Consider the following 23343-nt stretch of genomic DNA (forward strand, 5'->3'; position numbering starts at 1 on the left):
TCTCATCCTCTGAATCAATATCTAACGGTCGTCCCAGAGGTTAAACAAAGAAAAAAAAAAACACCAAAAGAACAGTCATTTTTGCAACACAAGCAGAAATAAATTTATATAGAGATCAGATATTTAATTATATAGATGTCAGTGTTCAAAATACAAAATCAGAACACTTCTACTGCATCAGTTTAAAAGCGGTTTTATCCCAACTTTTACACTTATCTCTACGCATGTGTCATTTCATATTATTTAGTTCTACCACTCATTTAGTAGCGCTAGTTTATACTTCAAATTTTAACAATTCCATTACATGGGATTCCCTAACCAGTTATATAGAGATCAGTGGTTGAAATGGTGCCGCCGGCTACCTCATCTCTCCAAATAGGCAGTATTTAGAGCGCAACTGTTTTTTGCGCAAGCTTGTTTATTTCTGATCTGATCGGAATGTGTCTGTAGACTTTTTTGTGTTTAATTTTCCACTCTACTTTTTTTGACTAGATTGATTTTTTTCTGTAAAATCATCAATATTTAATGACCGACAGCCAAAATAGTAAAAAAAAAACATGATTGTAAAATTTTATTCAGTTTATAAACAAATGATGGAATGGTAGTGAGGCTCTCGACGATTAATATGTTAATTGAGACCCACTGGGTTGGTCTAGTGGTGAACGTGTCTTCGCAAATCGGCTGATTTCGAAGTCGAGAGTTTCAACGTTTAAATCCTAGTAAAGGCAATTATTTTTATACGGATTTGGATACTAGATCGTGGATACCGGTGTTCTTTGGTGGTTGGGTTTCAATTAACCACACATCTCAGAAATAGTCGATCTGAGACTGTACAAGACAACACTTCACTTATACTCATACATATCATCCCTTGAAGTAATACCTGACAGTGATAACCAGAGGCTAAACAGGAAAAAAGTATGTTAATTAAGGCATGTTTAGGGACCTTTTCCATTTGGTCTGATTGACAGGATACATTTGCCCCTACATTCATATTTTGAATCTAATGCTCCTACTCTAGTCATGATTCATATTTATGTACAGCAAGCAATGATCTGAAAACCCATTTTTGTATCTTTAAAAATTGTTCTGATTTTTTAAAGGAGCTCTTTATACTTTTATACTTCAGATGGAAATATATATTTAAAATCTAAGTAATCTTTTTTTTAGTTAATCTCCAGGACCACCATTATATATTGCTTCAGAGTATAAGATGAATGATTTGTAGTGTGTGTGAAAACACCATACCTGATTGGGATTTGAACCGGACCTGCAGATGAAAGGCCGAGAAGCTACCACTAGCACCATGGAGGCTGGCAAATAATTATTTATAGTAGTGACAAGCTGATATTTTATTAAGGCATTTCAAAGTAAAACAAAAAACAGTGCAATTTGATTTTGTTTCCAAAAGACAGATAAATCATGGGATGTACAGAACTAATTAAGGTCTGGAGTTTCAATCACTCTTACCCATCATAGTAAAATATATTATCTTCTGATCCAAAGATCTTTTTGATTAGACATTCCTTATTACTAGCTGATAGATTGATATTAATATTATTTAAAAAATAAAATTGATTGTAAATAATTCGTATTCACTTTACGTAGAGGCTTGTTTTATAAAATAAATTACTAACATTACTATTTTTGTTTGCACTATATCCATCAAAATATGAGTATTTAGTTTTTCTTTGTCAGGTATAATATCATTAACTAAGAAACATAAAAAGATTACTGCATTGCTTTAAAGTACGAGGGTTTTTTTTCAAGGTCCGATTGATCGCGAAATAAAACCCATGCAAAATTCGGATGAACCTTTGCACATATGTGTTGCGCAGCGTCTCTAGTATGGCCTTCAATCACGCCGCGTCACTTCATTTAGTTCTGAACACGCAGCTAGCACGTAAACATATCTACAACAATAGCATCTCCCGTCAAGTGTGAAGTGCGTGCGGTAATTCTATTTCTTCAGGCTGAGGGGTGTAATGTAGCTGAAATTCAACGACGAATAAGTAATGTGTATGGTGAAACTTCAATGAGTGACAGCAAAGGTCGACAATGGTGCAGGAACTTTAAAGCAGGACGTGCAGATGTTCATGATGCAGGAGGTCAGGGAAGGAAGCGAGTGTCAATCGATGATCTCATTGAGCGAATGGATGAGGCAATTTGAGAAGATGAGGTTCAAAATTTCTGTATTGTGTGATTCGTTTCCTGAAATTTCAAGGTCAGCTGTCTACACCATTGTGAGTGAGAGACTTCAGTACCTCAAACTGTGTGCAAAATGGGTTCCCGAGATGCTGTCCAACCATCACAAAACAATGAGAATGGACGCCTCCCTAACGTTTCTCCACTGCTATCACAATGAAGGATTTTTTGAACAAAATTGTCACAGGGAACGAGACATGGATCCATTTCGAAACTGAAGAAACAAAAGAACAATCCAAACAGTGGATGCATTCTCATTCTCCCAGTAAACCAAAGAAGTTCAAGCGAATCTTCTTCAACAGAAAGTATATGGCTACTGTGTTCTGGGATTGGAATGGAGTTCTCTTGGTGGAATTCATGGAGCATCACGACCATCACTGCAGCCTCATACTGCGTGACTCTTCAACGTCTATGAAGGGCAATTCAGAATAAGCGGAGAGGAATGTTGTCATCAGGCATTGTCTTTCTCAATGACAATGCTCGGCCGCACACTGCAGCTGTAACAAAGAAGCTCCTGCAGCGTTTTCGTTGAGAAGTGTTTGATCACCCACCATACGGCCCGGACTTGGCTCCATCCGATTTTCACCTCTTTGCTCACATGAAACGCTGGCTAGGAGGACAACATTTTGGTACAGACATCGAGCTGCAGACCAGCGTAGAAACATGGCTGAAAACACAGGTGGCTCCGTTCTATGATGAGGGTATTGGAAAGTTGGTACCACGCTACGACAAATGTCTAAATCGGAGTGGCGACTATGTAGAGAAATAGCGTAACTATGTAAGTACTTGTTACAAATAAAATTTTTTTAATTTCGTGACTGATCAGACCTTGAAAAAAAAATAACCCTTGTAAGTTTCTCCTTTCCAAGTGTTATAGGCTATATTATAATTATGTAACCCCCATACCCTCATTATTTGGTTGCATTTGGTAACATTTTGTAGTAATAAGATTAATATAGAGATAAAAAATAAAGCCTGATTGCAAGAAAACTGTTTATCAAACATCCTCCAGCTTTGCTGTCTAATTTTATGGAACCAGAAGCATACTGTCACTATGGTTATAAAAGTATAGATTTCTGTAACCCTTCATAACTTCCCCTGATTTATCCATCCAAAGATGAAGATACTGTAAAATAAGAATATTTATTTTTCAAAATGCCTTTTCAAAATTCAACCTTTAGAAAGAAAACGTATGTTATAGAAGGATAGGTCCAGACCTCTTTCTCCTCTACTCTCTTCAGCCTGTTAAATTAGTAAAATTTGAAGTACTGCAATATTCAGACGTTTATTTTATAAAATTTGTTAAGTCTTCAATCAAATTATTACATGCAGGAGAAAATGAAGTGTCACTTTCTTGTTTCTCAAAGGACTCATTCCTCCTAGACCCCTCAACTTAAATAAAAATAAATAAATCTACTGGAGAAATAATGATTGCAGAATCTTACATTTTACAAATTTGTTATTAAGAATTCAGCTACAACAATTTTAATATTTATAAAATAAATGCAGAGCAAGCAAATTGCAATAATGCAATATGTTATGGGGGTAAAATTTAAGGCTTTAAGCAACAACCAGATTTAAAGATGCACACATTATAATAAAAAAGATCTGAAAAACTTGTTCAGAAGTAATGCATTTTTAAATTTGGTTTATAAGTCAAGTGAAGAAATTGGAAATCTCAGTGGTTTGATTAAGCTACTTGGTATGCCTAAATGAGATATTTTAGATATTAATTTAGATGAAATTGAAACCTAAGACAATGTAATATAGAATATAAGGGATATATATATATATATGTATAGTCAAAGGATGCAGAGATTCCCTTGTTTAGCCTCTCTATATAACATTTAATAATTCTCTTCAACTTTGTATGTATCTGAATAAATAAAAAGTAACAGTCACACTCCTCTTTAAAAAAGGTAGAAAATCCAAAATATCTAATTATAGGCTAATTGTAATTTTATCTTATTTTAGCAAATCTTTTGAAAAATTGCTAATAAAATCTTACCTCAATTAAAAAAAAATTATTGAGTAGGCAACATGGGATTCTTTCCAAATGTTCTGTGATGTTCATTCTACTAAATTTTATGGATTTCATACCTACTATAGAATCAGGTAATCAAATACAGTATATTGTAATGAGGCCACTGTAACAAGTTTCTTCCAAAAAGAATAAGAGAGAAAGTAAAGAAAGAAGAATCTAGAAGGAGTGACAAAGGGATTCTTTCTAGGAAAGGACTTATAGAAAAGCATAGAATGTGCAGAAAATAAAAAATTATTAGGCTTGAACAATCAAAAGGACATTTCAGATACTGGTTCTGCAGGACAGGAGGTATAAATACTGCTGGGTACCAGTAGAAAGACAGTCAGTAGTTTTGCAAGTCCGACTTTGATGCAGCGTGCGATAAAAGTAGTAACAGAAAGTGTTTGGTAAAAATGATGAAGAGTGCATCATGAATATTCCATTTTGGACAGTGCTTGTAAACAATAAGCTGTTCATTCAGTGAGTTATTTGTAAGTAGGAGTGGAAGTGACATTATTCTTTTCATTCGTAAAGTGTGGAGTAATTCTTTTTACATGACTGCCCAAAAAAAGTGTAATGTATTTAGGTTGTATGTCCCACAGTAGCAGCTCAATGGCTGAACTGATTTAAATGTATGGCCCCGTATTGCAATCCTTACATTATTAGGAGTGTCAACAGTAACTTGTGTAAACAGTAAAAGTAATAATACTTGCAGAAAGTAAATTGTATGAACTTTACAAGTTTCAAATTGTTAATGCAGTATTAGTTTCTATTAGTCATTATAAGTTTTTAGTAGATCAGACTGCATTTTGATATTTATAGTTTAATTGTCATTAAATCAATTATCTTTTTTTTAATTGAATTACTATTTTGTATGTTATATAAATTTATTATTATGTATTTTACATATTTATATATTTTTAGGGTAATAAATTGTATTTATAAGACATTTTTACATTTATTACATTTATTAGTCTCTCAATATCCTTGTTGAATGGCAAATATGTGACAATATGCTGTGTACACTGATTTTCAAAAAGCGTTTCATCAGGTGGATCATAAATTACTTTTAAGTAAAATCCATTATTATAGTTTTTCAAATAATCTGGTATCATTCATGACATCCTGTTAAAAATACAAAGGATAACATGGTTTCATACAACAGGTTAAAGTATGATCAATTCGGGGTTGCTCAAATGTTCCTCAAGGGGCAAATTTGGTTGGGCTTTATTTTATTTTCAATGTTTATAAATGATATTGGAAGGAACCTTAAACATTCTCAATATTTATTATTTGCAGATGACAATGATTTTATTAAAAAATCCATCCTTTTTTGACTGTAAACAACAGCAATCTGATATTTCAGTACTGGTAAGAGGAAGCGTAAATTAAATTTTAATATTGCAAAGCATTTTGGCATTAATTTCCCTGGAACCAGGCGATTAATTTTATATGATTACTCTCCTTGTAATATAAACTTAGAATGGAAAACTCAATAGCAGATTTAGATATTCATTTTAACAACAAACTGAATTTCAATGATCATAATAGCATTGTCAATAAGTGGTATCAAAACTAGGTTTTATGAGAATAACATTGCTACAATTCACTTCACTTAACGCTTTTGAAACTTTATAAATGGTACTCATTTGAAGTGTTTTGGGATTGCTATTTTCTTATACATCATAAAATATTAGTAAAATTCAGAAAAGATTCTTGTGATTCTTTCAGTCTCTGTTAACTGGTGTTTGTAATAATTTCACTAATCTTGGCAAGATTAATAATGTAAATATGACTAAATAATTACAATTTACAGTTTGTAAATAAGCAAAGAGAGTATTTTAATGTTCTATTTGGTTAATTGAATGGCAGCCGCAAAGGCAAACGTTTTTTTATCAAATATAAATTTTCATGTTTCAACTTTTAATATTAGGATGAATTGGGTTTTTCCCATACTCAGGGCGATTGAGGAAGCAAAGTCACAATTGAATGTGATAGTTGGGGTTTATAATTTGGCTAAGTCCCTTGTTAGATTTGTATTACAATAGCTTTAAATCATTCATTGTTCATGCTGAGTTGTAGTATCTATACTCTAATGCTATTGTTTAGAGATCTTACAATTTGTGTATTTGTAGGTTATAACTTTAATCTTCATGGTTATTAATCCATGTTATCTTTTTTAAAATTTATGGTGGGTTGTTTTAGTTAAATAATGTTTCTAATTTTAAGTTAAGCCAAGTTTTAAATTTTAATTGCCATCGTATGATTTAATTTATCTTATTACTTCTGTTATTATTTTGGGATCTCCTAGTAATTGGTATTTATAGTGCTGGGTTGGATAATTGTAAAAAATAAGTAAACTATTATGCGATTTTACAATTATTTTTAGTACATAAAATTTTTTCCTATTATCCAACATTTTAATCAGCAATGAACTTTTTTTGATGTACAAAGCTTCATTTTCCATTTTACGCTGTTCAGTACTAAATATAACAACTAAAAGTACCGCGAATCAGTATTATTATAGCTAAAAATATTTCATGACTAGTTAAAAACGAAAAATTATAGGACTAAATATTTTATAAAATCTGATCCATATTTACTGTTTCGTGCGCTTTGCAACAGCTGTGTTGTGAAACGATTCTTTCAGTTTTTTCGACTGATTTTCTTCGGAGTCAATAATCATTGAAGAAGTCCTTGCTGTAAATTATGGTTGCCCTTGCAATTCCAAGTGGTATTCAAGCGGCCAGTGAGTATAAATATTTTATCAGAATTTATTTTTAATGTTTAAATTTATTTTTTTTACGGAAATAAACAACAATATATGTTTTAAATAAAATCCATAATTTTAAGACAGTCTTACTATATGGAGCTTTGATAATGCAGGTTATGATTTAACATTACCAATTGAAGCTAAATACGTTTGTTCTAGTTTTATGCTTAAAATTTTGATCACATTTTTAACTGGATTTTAATGAAGTAAAATTAAAACCTAAACTTCAACTAAATGACCAATTTGTTTATGTTCACGTCTACATTTCATGGGCTGTCATATCTATTTTTGTTTGTTGACATTTACCCAATGTTTAATTTTTTTTGCTTAGGGGGATCATAGGTTTTTATTGAAAGAGATACACCATTTAGTAGTTTCTATTACTTAACGTATTTATTTTGTAAGTATAACAAAAACAATATGCATGCTATGTATTTCTTCTAATGACTAGAGGTCACAAAATGTTATTCTTAGTAACTGGTAAGATTTTACACATATCTGTTTTTAATGTATCTTTTACGTTTATGGATATTTACATTAAGTTCTAGGAAACTGAAAAAAAGTCTGGTTTGCTGTTAAAATGACATAGAATGTGTAAATTATTTTCTTAAATCACATTTGTAGTGGTTCTTGACTTATTTTTAATTAATATTCTGTGAGATTTTATTTATTTATTTGGAGATAGAAACATTTACGACCAAATGCAATATTATTGAATTGGAAATGGATAATATTTTCCTGATTTTGTCAAAAACTAAAAATTGTATATACAGATATATTTTTTAAATAATATTGTTTTAAAGGTTAAATACTACAATTTTTGTAGAATAATGTGTGGCAGTCTGTTCTAAATTGATTTATTTATACAAATTAAGCTACATCTGTGATTGTTCTGTTGTACAGAATTGCAGGTGGCTTTACCTGCAGTCGCATCACTTATTCATAGGATACAACAATGTAACTATTCTACAGATGATGTGAAACCTTTAAAAACAGCAAAACTTTCTTCTATGAAAAGAGGTACTGGTGGTCGTTCTAGTTTTAGTGGTATTGTTGCTACTGTGTTTGGAGCGAATGGTTTTCTTGGTGAACATGTTTGCAATAGGTTGGGAAAAATTGGATCACAAGTAAGATTAGTTTTTTATTAATTGTATTATATTACTTTTATATTTATAATTTTAATCTGATAAAAATATTAGTGTTCCTATATTAATGCTAGTTTCATTATGCTTGAAGTATATATATATATATAAATAAACTTGTTTGTATATAATATTCAGCGTCAAATAATGGGCAGGCAGGAGTAGGTTTTGTGATGAACGAGAAGATAGGGAGGAGAGTGGAGTATTTCAAGACGCATAGCGATAGAATCATTGTAATAAGGATAAAATCAAAACCTAAACCGACAATGATTGTTAACGTCTATATGCCTACAAGCGCCCATGATGATGATGAGGTAGACTGTGTATACGAAGAGATTGATGAAGCAATTCATCAGTCTCAGTGCAGTCCAAGTGAGGAAGCGATTGATAGATTATACAAACTGGTGTGTAATATTTATGAAGGGGAATTTCCGTCAGACTTCAAAAAAAGTGTTATAGTAATGATACCAAAGAAAGCAGGGGCAGATAAATGTGAAGAATACAGAACAATTAGTTTAACTAGTCATGCATCAAAAATCTTAACTAGAATTCTATACAGAAGAATTGAGAGGAGAGTGGAGGAAGTGTTAGGAGAAGACCAATTTGGTTTCAGGAAAAGTATAGGGACAAGGGAAGCAATTTTAAGCCTCAGATTAATAGTAGAAGGAAGATTAAAGAAAAACAAACCAACATACTTGGCGTTTATAGACCTAGAAAAGGCATTCGATAACGTAGACTGGAATAAAAAGTTCAGCATTTTAAAAAAATTAGGGTTCAAATAAAGAGATAGAAGAACAATTGCTAACATGTACAGGAACCAAACCAGCTACAGTAACAATTGAAGAACATAAGAAAGAAGCCGTAATAAGAAAGGGAGTCCGACAAGGATGTTCCCTATCTCCGTTACTTTTTAATCTTTACATGGAACTAGCAGTTAATGATGTTAATGAACAATTTAGATTCGGAGTAACAGTACAAGGTGAAAAGATAAAGATGCTACGATTTGCTGATGATATAGTAATTCTAGCCGAGAGTAAAAAGGATTTAGATGAAACAATGAACGGCATAGATGAAGTCCTACGCAAGAACTATTGCATGAAAATAAACAAGAAGAAAACAAAAGTAATGAAATGTAGTAGAAATAACAAAGATGGACCACTGAATGTGAAAATAGGAGGAGAAAAGATTATGGAGGTAGAAGAATTTTGTTATTTGGGAAGTAGAATTTCTAAAGATGGACGAAGCAGGAGCGATATAAAATGCTGAATAGCACAAGCTAAACGAGCCTTCAGTAAGAAATATAATTTGTTTACATCAAAAATTAATTTAAATGTCAGGAAAAGATTTCTGAAAGTGTATGTTTGGAGTGTCGCTTTATATGGAAGTGAAACTTGGACAATCGGAGTATCTGAGAAGAAAAGATTAGAAGCTTTTGAAATGTGGTGCTATAGGAGAATGTTAAAAATCAGATGGGTGGATAAAGTGACAAATGAAGAGGTATTGCGGCAAATATATGAAGAAAGAGGCATTTGGAAAAATATAGTTAAAAGAAGAGACAGACTTATAGGCCACATACTAAGGCATCCTGGAATAATCACTTTAATATTGGAAGGATAGGTAGAAGGGAAATTGTGTAGGCAGGTCACGTTTGGAATATGTAAAACAAATTGTTAGGGATGTAGGATGTAGAGGGTATACTGAAATGAAACGACTAGCACTAGATAGGGAATCTTGGAGAGCTGCATCAAACCAGTCAAATGACTGAAGACAAAAAAAAAAATTATATTTAATATTATATAAATATTTTATTATATGGTTGTACGGTTTATATTTTTCATCATTATAAACATTAATCAAATTTTCAATAATATATTCTTATAGGAATATTTTATATAAAAACATGGCAATGACAATATTTATATAAAATATTCCTATACTAATAATATTATTGAAAATTTGATTGTTTATAGAGATGAAAAATATAAACCAGCATATAAAACATACAACCATATAATAAAATATTTTAAATTCCATAATGATAGTAATGATTCTAATGATTTGTGTGATGTCTGTAAAATAACATGTAATGATTGTAATAAAATTTATTTTGGGATAACTAATATATCATTTAAGGCAAGATTTGCAGAACACTTTAGATTTTATAAAAACAATAAGTTAGATTTCTCTAATCTTGCTCACCATTAAATAATTAACAGACATTCCATCACTGACAGCTACAAATTTAAAAATATGTGAAATTACAAAAGAACGTGGCAATAACAATAAAAAATTAGACATTTTAGAAAAGTTTTATTTATACAAATATAGACAAAAGTTCAACATGATTATTATCCAGACAGAGATTGATAATGATTTTCTTATCATTACCGCCGTAAATGGCAGTATATTTGTATAAATTATTAAGTAAAATTCATATAATATTAGTACAGTACTACTGTATATGTGGCTGGCCACAGGTAATATTTTTATTTTATTTTAATTTTTGACTACATGTTTTACAATATATGTGACAATTTTAATATTTTAATTTTAATGTGTAATTTAAAAAAAAAAAGCTTTAACTGATGGTGAGGGAAACCCTTGAAAGTGCTTTTAATGTAAAGATTGGAGAAACAATATACTAAGGTAAGAAATATTGTTAAATTCTGTACTGCTGGTGGCAAACTAAGGTTTACTTTTGTCTTCAATTCTTTTGTTATTGTATTAGTCCATATTCCCCTCTGTACTAATATCCCAAAGACAAAAGTATAAAAACCGTTTACCGTCAAGAGTACAGGATTTAATAATGCTTCTTAACTTATCCCTATAATTTTTTATTAAATAAGATATTAAGTTAATTTTTTTATTAAGTAATAATAAATTAATTTTGAGGTTTAATAACTCAAAAGTGCTATTAAAAAATAATAAGCATAAGGTAAGAAGCATTATTAAATTCTGTACTCTTGGCGGTAAATAGTTTTTATATTTTTGTCATTTATATACATTTACATATACAATAGGACATGTTGGAACTGATTTATGATCAAAGCTCAGCAAAACTACAAATCGCTGAAGATAAAAATTGATGAAAATTTCTATACACATTCTTTTTATAGTGTAAGTGCATACTACGAAAGGATTTTTTGAAATTCTGAATTTAAAGGGTTAAAATGAAGTAACAATGAAATTTACTATTTTTTTAATTTCTAGGTAACAAATGAAAATTTCAACTTTTTTTTTGGTGTATGTAATCTTCGCATGGTTATTTAAAAACCAGTTTCTAGATTTTTTGTAATTCAAACTTAAAAGGGGTGGTGAAGAAGGTAAAAAAATTTTAAACAGGGATTGAAAATTTTTCCCATTTCTGACTATATTAAACGAGATATCTAGTAGATTTTGGTTAGCAAATACTCCTCAGATAAATATCTAAAAATCATTTTCAGATTTTTAAAAATTTTAATATTATAAGCGGTAAAAAGGTATTACTTCATAAAGAAGGGATGTAGCTGTTTATATTGATCCAGACTAAATGAAAGTACTAGTTGATCTGGATTATACAAACTGCTCTTTATAAGTTTGTCTTATTGAGTGTTTATGTGATTTTTATTAATGTTTCAGATTATAGTACCATACAGAGGTGATGCATATGAACTAATAAAATTGCGATTGGTTGGTGATTTGGGTCAAGTTCTTTTTCTCCCATTTAATTTAAGGGATGAAGAATCTATATATAATGCTGTTAAATATTCAAATGTTGTCATTAACTTAATTGGTCGTGATTGGGAAACTAAGAATTTTTCTTTTAAAGATGTCAATGTTGATGGTGCTGTACGTATTGCTAAAATTGCAAAACAAGCTGGTGTAGAAAAACTAATTCATATATCAGACTTAAACGCTGCTCAGAATCCTAAGGTATTTAATTTTTAATCATAATAGGTAAAGTTGCATTAAAATATATTGCCTCTTTTTTAAATACTGATGATTTTTTATCATAAAGTATAATGTAACAGGATAAATCAATAGCATAACAGTTAATAGAAAGTATTGCTAATGAAATTGTCTATTTCAGGTTCATTAGATTAAGATATTTTCTGTGGGTTGAAATATAATTGCAAATTTTGGTTAATGTGGGTAGTGGAAAGTATAAAGATAAAAAATAATTCCAAGTGAGTTAAAACCCTTATTTTCCAATTACTAGCAAGAAAACGCTTAAAAAAATTAAAACAAATTTTTTATTACTGTACTACATCAGAGGTCATTTAGATTTGAAGAAATATCATATTTTTCGCAATTCCTCAGAATTGACCTTTTACAAAATATTTTAAGATCTGAAGTCATATGAAATGGGGATTCATTTAAGGAAAACTTTGTTTGGGGTAGTTTTTAACATGAATTGCATAGAGAGGAGTTGCCTTTTGCCTTGTCTGGCTGTAAAACAGGGATGACTGATGTCAAACACAGGCTTGTCTCAGGAATAAAAATATCCTGTAAAATCTAAACTATTAATCACCCATTAAACTTTCAAAGAAGAAAGATCCCAACACTCTTTTATGATCCCATATAAAAATAAATTCCTGTTATATTAAATTCCATAAGATTTTCATCATATCAATAACTAATGGTGGTTTACTAGACCATCCAATCTAAAAAATGTTTTATCAGACCATATCATTGAAGTGAATAAGAAATTCCTCACAAAATGGAATGGAATGCAAGGGTAGCGGGATTTTGTTTTCTCTCTACGTAATGCAGAACCTGGACAAATGTCCCTTGCTGCTGTGGCTCTCTATTTTATCTGGTGGGTTATTATTTGTTTTGTGGTGGTTATAGATTTTATTCATTTTATTTTATTTATGGATGGATTTGGTATTTGCTTCCGGTCCTTTAGACCAATGAGAAATAATTGACTGAGGCTTATCGGGGAGACTAAGCATGTATGTGCTTTGTACTTCCAGCAATATTCCTCTTCAGTCTGACCTCTGAAGTCCTTTTGATGCTTGAGCCTTTCGGTCTACAGGAATTTGCCTTCTGTGGGGGCCCTAGTGTTTGAAGAAAGAAAGGGTTTGGGGGAATTGTGTGGCTACCATCATTGTGCTGGTTCACCTGAAACAGACATTAAAAAGGGGGCATATTCTATATTGCAAGAAAAATATAACAGATCTCGTTAAGGACAATATGACAGACCTCTCATGTTTCAACCTATCTATGTATTAAGTTTTTATAAAATGTAATTGTTTTTTTCTTATTTTTTTTTTTTATGAAGCGTGGCAGAAAAATAAAAAAAACATAATAATTTTGAAAAATATTAATTAGCATAGTATGGGCTTAGGTTCAGATGTTTTCAATAAAAGTTAAAACAATTTAATTTATTATTTTGAATAATTAAGTGGCCTACTAGTAGTTAACACTGGTAAGGGAAGGAATATTTCCGTTAGTAATAGTGAATATTAAATTAGGATGGAATCAATTTAATACAAAGTCAATGGATTTTGAATAAAAGTTTTAACAAATATTTTATTTTATTTTGTTTATTTAGCTGAAGACTTCCATTAACTTGACTGTAGACATTGAAAAGTGTCTGGCCAGGTAGCAGTGTCTCACCTATTGAGGACACCTACCGAGCATAATACAGCAAAATCATGTGTTCAGTTATTATTAAGCACTCATTAGGACATTAGATTTTATCTATATCTATGTTTATACTATTGTAGGATATTATAATAGGGTACTATTATTGGTTCAAGTATTTATTTTATTTTACATTTAATTTGAATAAAATACAAGACAACTAAATGTTTAATTATTTGTTAAGCATTAGTTAGGGTGTTATATTTTCCATCTTTCTAGTATTGTATGATATTGAAATAAAGTAAATAAAATTGATTTAATTTTAGTAAAAAAAAAACAAAACAGAAAACAAAAAACCGTATATCCATATATTTATGAACTGAAACAACTTTATGTGCAATATGAGACTTTACACACGCATCTCTTTTTAATGACCTTTTTTAAAGTCCTGCAATCATTTCTTGAAGTTCCCTGTTGGCTCACCTGGTTTATCATACACAAACCCTCGTCCCGCCTTTTTACGGTGGTTCATCTAACACGGCATGAAGCCTTTTCCTTACACCTTGTGGTGTAGGGTCCTCTTGGTAGATGTTCCTGAGATGGCTGTTTTCAAACATGGCTGCTCTACCGAACATTCTACTTGCCTGTGCTATGCACACATCCAACACAATTTTTATCTCCGTGTCATAGCAAAGTGTAGCGTTTCTGACAAACCATGGCACTCCAAAAATCATCCACAGCACCACGTTTTGGGTGGCCTCCAGCTTTTTCTGGAATGTAGAGCACAGCAGAATCCCCACCATGCTGGGTACTGGGTAGGTGTATGTCAGAATTGGCAAGACATAGAGTCTGTATATGAGTGAGTATTAAGTCACCAGCAAAATGGGACTGGCTTGATTAAGCACTGGGTGTAGGGAAGCCTTGGTGGCCTTTGCCCTCTGGGTCACATATTTTACATGTTCCCCTAAGGTAAGCTGTTTATCCAGGACCACTCCTAGATACTTAATTTTTGTCTCACTCCCTAGGGCAGTCCAACATTATGAGTGGGATTTTCTCCTGCTTTTCAACTAGTGGTTGTGAGGGGGTTTCCCCTGCAACTTCTATGGTGGTGGCTGCTGTTGCCGGACTGCCTTCAGTTGTGGTCGGCTCCACAGGATCAGTGTCCACAGCTACCAACCTCGATTGGTAGCCTTCGGTTGTGCTTGGCTTTCTTCTGTGCTTCCAAGGTTACAAACTTCCACCGGAAATTTCCAGTTCCAATCTATAAAATAGTTTGAAAGTAATAGAATTACTTTGTCATAAGCCTAAAAATAAAATTTACGTACTTAACTAATTAGACACTGGTAAAAAAAAGAATTTTCTATAAAATAAAATAAAAGTAAACTATGCTAAAACTTCTCTGGTTGACCAGAAGATCAAACAAAAGATACAATGCTATCGCTGGCTGACTGGGCTTCCTAATGGTATGTTTGTGATGACACTGGAACTGTTATTCAGGTACACACACACAACACAGAGTACTACAAAACATGTCCTTTCACAACCACTGCTAGACAGAGACTATCCTCACAAAAGTAGACATTGAAGTGACTGTACTGTTTTATGCTAGACATCCTACCTACATTTTTATTGGAATTTTGTTATTTGTAAAATTTGAATTAGATTAAGTGACTTAAATTTCTAATTGGATTTTTGTTATTATATTATGTATCATTTTAATGTATTTTTTTATTTTTTAAATTTATTTATAGCCTCATTTGTTACCTAAAGGATCAAGATATTTAGCAACAAAATGGGAAGGAGAACAGGCTGTTCGTGAAGTTTTTCCTGAAGCAATTATTTTTAAACCATCCTTTATGTGTGGTGAAAATGATAAATTCCTAAAGTAAGAATTTCATAAATTATGTTATCTTTTGCTTTATGTACTTTCTTTCTAGAGACACATTAAAAATTAGTTATACTGTGTTTTTTTTAATTAAATATGTTTCTGGTGTTTAAGGAAAATTTTAAAATATAAAATTTTTGATTTTTATGAAATTTAGATGTTTCAACATATGAAATTATTTTATTTCGTTAAATCAGATGTTATTAAGATGGAAATAACTTTTATTCCTTATTAGAGATTTAGGACGTTGCATTTTCTTAGGATAAAATAGAAATTAAATTATATTTTAGTGTTTAAACTTATGAATTGAAATCTTTTTTAAGTGACTTATCTCTAATTTCAGATTTCCAAAAATGAGATGAATTATATATGTTCTGGGATGTTTCCCAAACTTAAGGTACTGATTCAGGACACCAAAATGAGTAAAGAAGTTCATATCGACATAAGTCCTATTTTGCTCTTTCCTTCTTGACACCATTTTGTGATTTTCAACAAAAAAATAATTTCTCAGGAATGGGTAAACTTACTTGAATTAAATTTGACAAATCTAAGTCTAGTGTCTTATAATACAAAATAAAAAATTTTGAAAAGTTACCTTCAAAATTTTATATGGCTTTTTAGGCGGTCATCTTAATTTTTTTTAATCTTCATTATCTTTGTAATTATTTGTGTGATCAAATTTTTACTTATTGCAAAATTTATTAAGCATTCTATTTTGAACAAAGTGACACCTAATTTGTAAAAATCCATTGACAAACTATCAAGTTACTGCAGAAAATTATCCTGGCAGTATGCTTGCACACTGTAATACAGGCTGATAATTCTTTGCCTGTTTTTATTTCCTACACTAAATGTAATAAAAATTATTAATAATAAATAGATAAAAATGATCAACTTTTGCGGTGTTAATTGTCTGCAATAACTTGATCGTTTGTCAGCGGATTTTTACAAATGAGGTGTGGGTTTTGTTCAAAATAAAATACTTAAGTTATGTAATAAGTAATAATTTGATCAAACAAATAATTATAAAGATACTGAAGATTAAAAAATTAAGATGGCTGCCATTTAGAAATTTTTGAAGGTAACATTTTCAAAATTTTTTTGCAGAATAAGACACTAGTCTTTGATTTGCCAAATTAGGTAGGTTTACCTGTTCCTGAGAAATAATTTTTTTGTTGAAAATCACAAAATGGCGTCCAGAAGGAAAAGAAAGCAAAATAGGACATGCCAATATGAATTTATTTGCTCATTTTGGTGTCCTGAATCAGTAGCTGAAGTTTGGGGAACATGTCTTGGAACAATCTGTATAACACCTATCCTAAAGGATGTATTAATCTATTTTTTATTTTTACCCTAATTTTTCTTGTGGCTGTATAGGCATATATAGCCAATAGAAGCTTATAGGCATATAAACCAATTAGAGTTGTATTTTCTGAAAGCAATAATATCCATCGTACTTCAAGTAAACAGAGTGAAAGATGTTGCTTATTTGGCTGAAGATTACTTGCATTTCTATACCCCTTCATACTGATAAATATATAACTTCGAAGAAGGCGACAGGAAACCATTTCGCTTCTCAGGTTTCTTAATATGTTATAGTATATTTGTTATTCTTGAAGGTATCTGTATTTTCAGTAGATGGACTTGTCAGGTCATCTACAACCTTCATGTAAGTTATAGCACTAAACGTACATTCAGTGAATGGTAATCAAGTCAGGAAGAGTTTTCAGAGTTTTAATGATTATAAATTCCCTACCACAAAAGTGGGAGTTACTTTTTACTATTGAAGAATATTATCTGGAAACCACTCTGGTTATAGTTTTTTAAATGGAATATTTCAGAGTAGAAATAGTTTTCAACCTTTATTACACAGGTTGAGGGGAAATTTAAAAATTGACTAATGATAATTTTTTTACAAATATCCAGAAATATTGTATGTAATTTGAGGAGGTTTTTTTTTTTACTAGAATAAAAACTTAACATGTTGGTCGATTATCTTTGTTCATGTGTTAACTATTTATTTTCTTTTTAAATTAGTATGAGTAAATTGTAACTGCAGTACATTCTTTTTAGTTAATGATAAGCTGTATCAATTTTTTTTTAATAAAAATTTGTTTTTAATAGATGCACAATTTTTTGTTGTTAGTTTTTTTTTATTGTATTGTAATATTTTTTTAGAATTTATACTTCCATAATGAGGCACACTGCTGGTAGTGGATTAGCGATGTATAAGAAAGGTGAACATACTATTAAGCAACCTGTGTTTGTCAGTGATGTTGCAGCAGCTATTGTACAAACAATTAGAGATAAAGATTGTGTTGGGAAAACTATACAAGCAGTTGGGTATGTATGTTTTCTGTGATTTAACTTAAGATTTTTTTTTTTTTTAGAACAAAAGTTGTAAAATATGATTTTATACAAAAAAGAATATTTTAGTAAATTAATATAAACAATTCAGAATATTTTTCTAATGAAATTGAACAGACTCAAAATAAATCAAGAGCAGTTTGGAACATATGTAATGGTTTAACATAAAAAGTGTGGAGATAATGAAAATAACTGGGCGTCTTGATGTAGTGAAGGTTAATGAACCTATTATTATCTGTAACATTTTTAATAAAATATCTAAATTTAGGTATATGAGGTCTGTTCAAAAAATATCTGAAAGATTTTAATTGCACACCAACGGAGATATTTAGTGATGTGTGGTTGGCAGCATTGAGAGAGAGTGTGTGAGTGTGAGTGAGTGAGTGAGTATGTGAGTGGAGATCGAGTGAGTGAGGAGTGGAGAGTGAGTGAGTGAAAGACACACACACACACACACACACACATACATACATACATACAGAAACTTGGCAGTATGTAGAAAACTGGTTGGAAAAAACAAACAGTATTGTTATGTAATAATACTTTGTGAATAAAAAAATGTTAATGTAAACTAATTCTGTTATCATGAATTTTTTCATTCACTTACTCCAACAAATTATTTGTGATCGCAGATAGGCAATTGCTATACTATATTTTACATTATTATTATTATTTACATATTACTTTTGTTGTTCTTCATGCCTTCTGAAAACAAATTAGGCTGTTTTCATACTTTACCTTCACACAAAACATCAGTCCATAAACATTGTTATAATTTCTTTGCGGATTTCAACAGCTGATTTATTTTTTACTTTTAAGAAACACATTACTGCTCAGATCTCAGACCTCACATTACATTATTATTATTTCATGGTTAATGTTTATTTTAGCACTCATTTCAATTAGGCCATGCGTTACCTAATATGAGTGTGACTGAATTATTGTTGCCAACAGATGTTTACTGATATAAATAAATGTGTTATCTGTGCATTATCTATTGTCATAGTATTAATTAGCAGCAAAGTTGAAATGGCCCTTAAAAAAACAAGCATCATGTTATGATTTTTTGTCAAGAAACTCAATCATTAAATCCTAAATAGACTATAAAGTAATTTGTAAGTGAGCTTCTCCTGCCAAAATTAATTAATTCTTCATTAATTTTGAAGTATATAATGTATGTATGTATGTGGGTGTAGTCATTCAAATGATTTTCTTCAAAACTACTTACTAATTTTTTCAGGCCTAAGAGATACAAGTTATCGGATTTGGTTGACTGGTTCCATGCAGAACTACGCAGGAGTGTAGAAAAATGGGACTATTGGAGACATGATATTAGTTATGATTTCATTTTCAAACTACAAGTTACTCTAAATGAAAAACTGACTTTCGGTTGGCCAGTAGGTGGAGTTCATTGGGAAATTATTGAACGGGTTAGTAAATTGAACATTTAGTCATAATTAAAAAAAATATAAAAATTTAACTGAAATCATATTTTAAAAAAATTATCATAAAGCATTAATAATCTGTATCTTCCTTTTTATAAAAGTTCCCGAAATTGGTTATGTTTTATGAAAAGAATGTTGAGCACTATATACCCTAGATGTATATTACACTAAATTTAATTTTAATTTGTTTATTCTCATTTAGAATCAGCTATTCGTTTGTTGGGAAATTACTTACTTCTTTTTCAGGCAATACAATTATAGCACTGGTAAGAGATGAATGTTTATAATGCATGAGAAATGTCAAGCCTGTCAAGAACAAATAACAGATGATCTCAGGTACGAATACCTGGGACCTCCAGATGAATCTCAGTACCTACATTTGAATCACTGAATTGAATTGTCACAACACACAAGATAGTTTCTGCTGGGTCCCTAGTCATGTGGGAATGTTTGGGTAACGAACATGGGGATTCCGCTGCTAAAGATACATATAGCCGAGCATCTTACACCACTTGAGTTACAACTACCGATTTAATTAATTCCATTAATTATACTCTTTGAAGAAGAAAGTTATTGGATCGCTTCAGCGGATAATAAACTCCTGTCACATCAAAGATCTGGTGTTACCATGGGACTCTATGCAGAAAAATTTGCTGAGAGGAAGTGGTCCTGTGCAAATTTTGGTTGGGACATACCAGAGCTACTTACAGATAACTGATGTTGGGAGAAAACGCACCAGTATGCATATGATGTGACTGCTGCTTTACTGTGCGCCACTTCCTTGACTGGACTGCATATGTTATGCGGCCTTATGTCACAAATTTCAATTACCAAGGGACATTGTGCATCCTAGGAAATGATTATATACTAGAGTGGGTAATGTTAATTCTAAGAAAAATCAATATACTTTATAACATTTAATGATATTCAAACATAAATTTTATTTTGTTATTAATGTTACATATTTTATTCTAGTGGTTACGCTTTTTTATTATTTTAGTTTTAATATTACTACTATGTTAGTTTTTATCTTATTTTATAATATTTTAATATCCAAGATGGGCCTTTTTGGTACTTTTTGACCTAGGCGATGATAACACAAAAGCGTTTTTCACCACCACCAAAAAAAAAGTATCTGCATCAATTCTTGTTAAATATAGGCATTTTTTCACTGAATTCAGTGCAAAAATACACTGTACAAATTCAGTACAATTTCATGATCTTGGTTAACAATGGTATGACAAAATGATAGTATTCATTAAAATTGCAGTCTTTTTCTGTTAGAAATACAGTTGTCTCAAATTGCTCTCTGTGTAGTAGTTAGTGTAATTATAATGAAAGCACTGTTTTTATGTTAACATGAAATAACTCTACTCTTTCCTAGGAGTTAGTGGTGTTTACCACCTCATCTAATGGAAATTATTCTGTCTTTTACAGATTTTTAACATCCCATTGTTTATTGAATTGTTTTACACAGTAGTTTATAGTACAATTCAAAAATGAGGTTTATATTTTGTGACCATTATTTTAATATATTTTATAAATAAAAAGAACATAATTGTAGAAGGTATATTGGATGAGTATCTTTTATAACAAAACCATGGATACTGGAGGTGCCATTCTGGCCCTCAGAAAATGGTAAATGGCAGGTTTAAGAAAAATAAGGCACTCTAGAATGAGCATTATAGATTAGGTATTTCATAATTGAAAATTGATGAAAATGTCAAATGAAACAACAAAAAACTAAAATCTGTGGATAAAAACAAAGGTTTTTTTTAAATAGTGAATAAAATGAATAAGAGAAAATTAATTATTTACAATCTGTAAAAAAATCAGTACATACTAAAATATAAAGGAAGGCAAGTTCAGAAAGTATGATTCAGAATGTTGTTTCAACTGCTTTTTAGCAGTTGTACAACTGTATGTAGAAGGAATTCAGGAATTGAAGGAACAATTTGAGAGTAGAGTAGCTGCCCAAAGAAAGGAAATAGAATTTGTTATGAAATTTTTCTGGCAGAAATTGAAAATGAGTTTGAAGAAATATTGAACGACATGGAATTATCATGAGAGAGTTCTGAGTTTAATAAACAAGAATAAAATTAAGGTAATGAAATGTAACAACAAAGGAAATTATGAATGAATCTTGCAAAAGGAGAAACATGATATATACCAGAAATTGCAAATTTTTTTGGGGTAGAAAAATTATAAACAATGGATAAAGTAAGACGGAGATCAAAAGCAGACTGACTCGAACAAGAAGAGTTGGAATTTTCAAGTAGAAAAGAAGTTTGCTCATTTCAAGTATGTAAAGTTTAGAAAGGCATTGCTTAAAATATTTGAATGGAATCTGGTGCTTTGTAGGGGAGTAGTATAGATAATAGGAAAAGCAGTAAGAAAAAGAAGAGGTCTTAAAAATTTGGATTAAAGAATGTTATTAAAAATGATGTAGGTTGTTAAAATGATAAAGTTTATAATGAAGAGGCTTTATGATGAATTAAAAAGAAAGAAATTTGTGGCAAAATCTTGAAGAAAAATGAACTGATTTGTTTGGCTATATTTTAAGGTTTAGTTAATTTAATAACAAACAGATGTCAAGAACATAAACTTTTGAGAATGCAAAGGTTGGACTACGTAGAACAGACAACAGAAAATCTTGATGTAGTAAATATATAAACATTAAAAATTAGTATAAAATAGAAATGAATGGAGAATAATATCAAGCCAGTCAAATGATTGATAAAATTCCCCCTAAAAAATTGCTTCTAGTCCCTTGAAAATTTTAATAATGAGGTCATAATATATTATTGTTTTCAGGAAAGTATAACTGATGTAGTTAAACCAGATTTGCCGACGTTAGAAGATTTGGGTATTGCTTTAACACCGATGGAAGAGTATGTATCATGGGTATATAGGCCTTACAGAAGATATATGTACCATGATGAAGAGCTACAAGAATTCACTAGACCAGTTCCACCACAACCGATATAATTAGCTTCAAGTGATACTATGTAGTGTACTATAAATCATAACAGTTAAGTGTCGAGTGAGTACTTGTTAAACCGTTGTTATTTATTCATTTTGGGATTATTAAAGTAACCAAAATTTTGTAAAATTTAATATTTCTTTTTATATGTACTGATAAAATATTTTCATTTTCATGTAATATTCTGTTTTATGAAAAACTGATTGCATATTTTATCCTGTGTATTCTTGATTATAGTACTAAGAAAAATGTAGTAGTAATTACCGAAATAAATTTATTGTTGTTGAAAAAAATAAGTTTTTCCTTTCTATTTTGTTATAGATTTTTCTGCATTTGTATCAGCACATTCTTTTGTACATAAATAACTTAATAAAATTCCTGAAGTGTACTAGCATCTAAAAAGACATTCCCATGCTTCTCCCTCCTCCCTACCAACTACCTTACATTGCCTAATCAACAAAACTCTGCTATTGCTTGCAAGTGTACAAACGTTAATCCATACATTTAAAAAAACCTATTGAAGGTACATTGAATATTAATGTTAGAATACTAAAGATGATAAAAGTTCATTCAAGGTATGCCAAAGTCTGAAACAATTGCATTGCGTTATAGATACATTGTTATCCCTCGTATTGATAATATCTAAAAAAATGAAATATATTTTCTATTTCTACGATTAGTGCAATATTATTATGAAAAAATTAGGGTTTTAACTATTAAACAGTTCTACAATTGTCAACTATTATTTGTCTTCTATGTATGTGACATTAAAAAATAAGCTTAATGTTAAGTCTTCTTGTAAATAATACTTACCATTAAATGTGAAATAATTTTCATTTGTTCTGAGATTTAATAATCAATGTATTGAACTCTGAGAGAAATCACTTTATAAATAGATTTCTCTAAATAGATTAAATAGATTTTATAAATAGTTATGTTCTGCTACTATTGT

At 30.5% G+C, this 23343-nt stretch overlaps 1 protein-coding gene across 1 annotated transcript; it reads left to right on the top strand.

Moving 5' to 3' along the window:
- Positions 1–6821: 6821 nt before the first annotated feature.
- On the top strand, positions 6822–22687 carry ND-39 (NADH:ubiquinone oxidoreductase subunit 39). The gene is made up of 7 exons (XM_075378349.1): positions 6822–6977; positions 7905–8128; positions 11762–12055; positions 15463–15596; positions 17775–17939; positions 19204–19393; positions 22223–22687. The coding sequence occupies exons 1-7, from the start codon at positions 6938–6940 to the stop codon at positions 22394–22396; spliced, it is 1221 nt and encodes a 406-aa protein (XP_075234464.1). The 5' UTR covers positions 6822–6937; the 3' UTR covers positions 22397–22687.
- The last annotated feature ends 656 nt before the right edge of the window (positions 22688–23343 follow it).

This window comes from Lycorma delicatula, chromosome 11 (genome assembly GCF_047948215.1).
Source record: "Lycorma delicatula isolate Av1 chromosome 11, ASM4794821v1, whole genome shotgun sequence".
In the NCBI taxonomy this organism is placed as follows: Eukaryota; Metazoa; Arthropoda; class Insecta; order Hemiptera; family Fulgoridae; genus Lycorma; species Lycorma delicatula.

Bases quoted from the DNA above. Each gene is read 5' to 3' on its own strand.
- ND-39 (XM_075378349.1), top strand. From the start codon at position 6,938: ATGGTTGCCCTTGCAATTCCAAGTGGTATTCAAGCGGCCA. The intron at 6,978-7,904 runs GTGAGTATAAAT...TCTGTTGTACAG, and splicing joins AAGTGGTATTCAAGCGGCCA to AATTGCAGGTGGCTTTACCT. The intron at 15,597-17,774 runs GTAAGAATTTCA...ATATTTTTTTAG, and splicing joins GAAAATGATAAATTCCTAAA to AATTTATACTTCCATAATGA.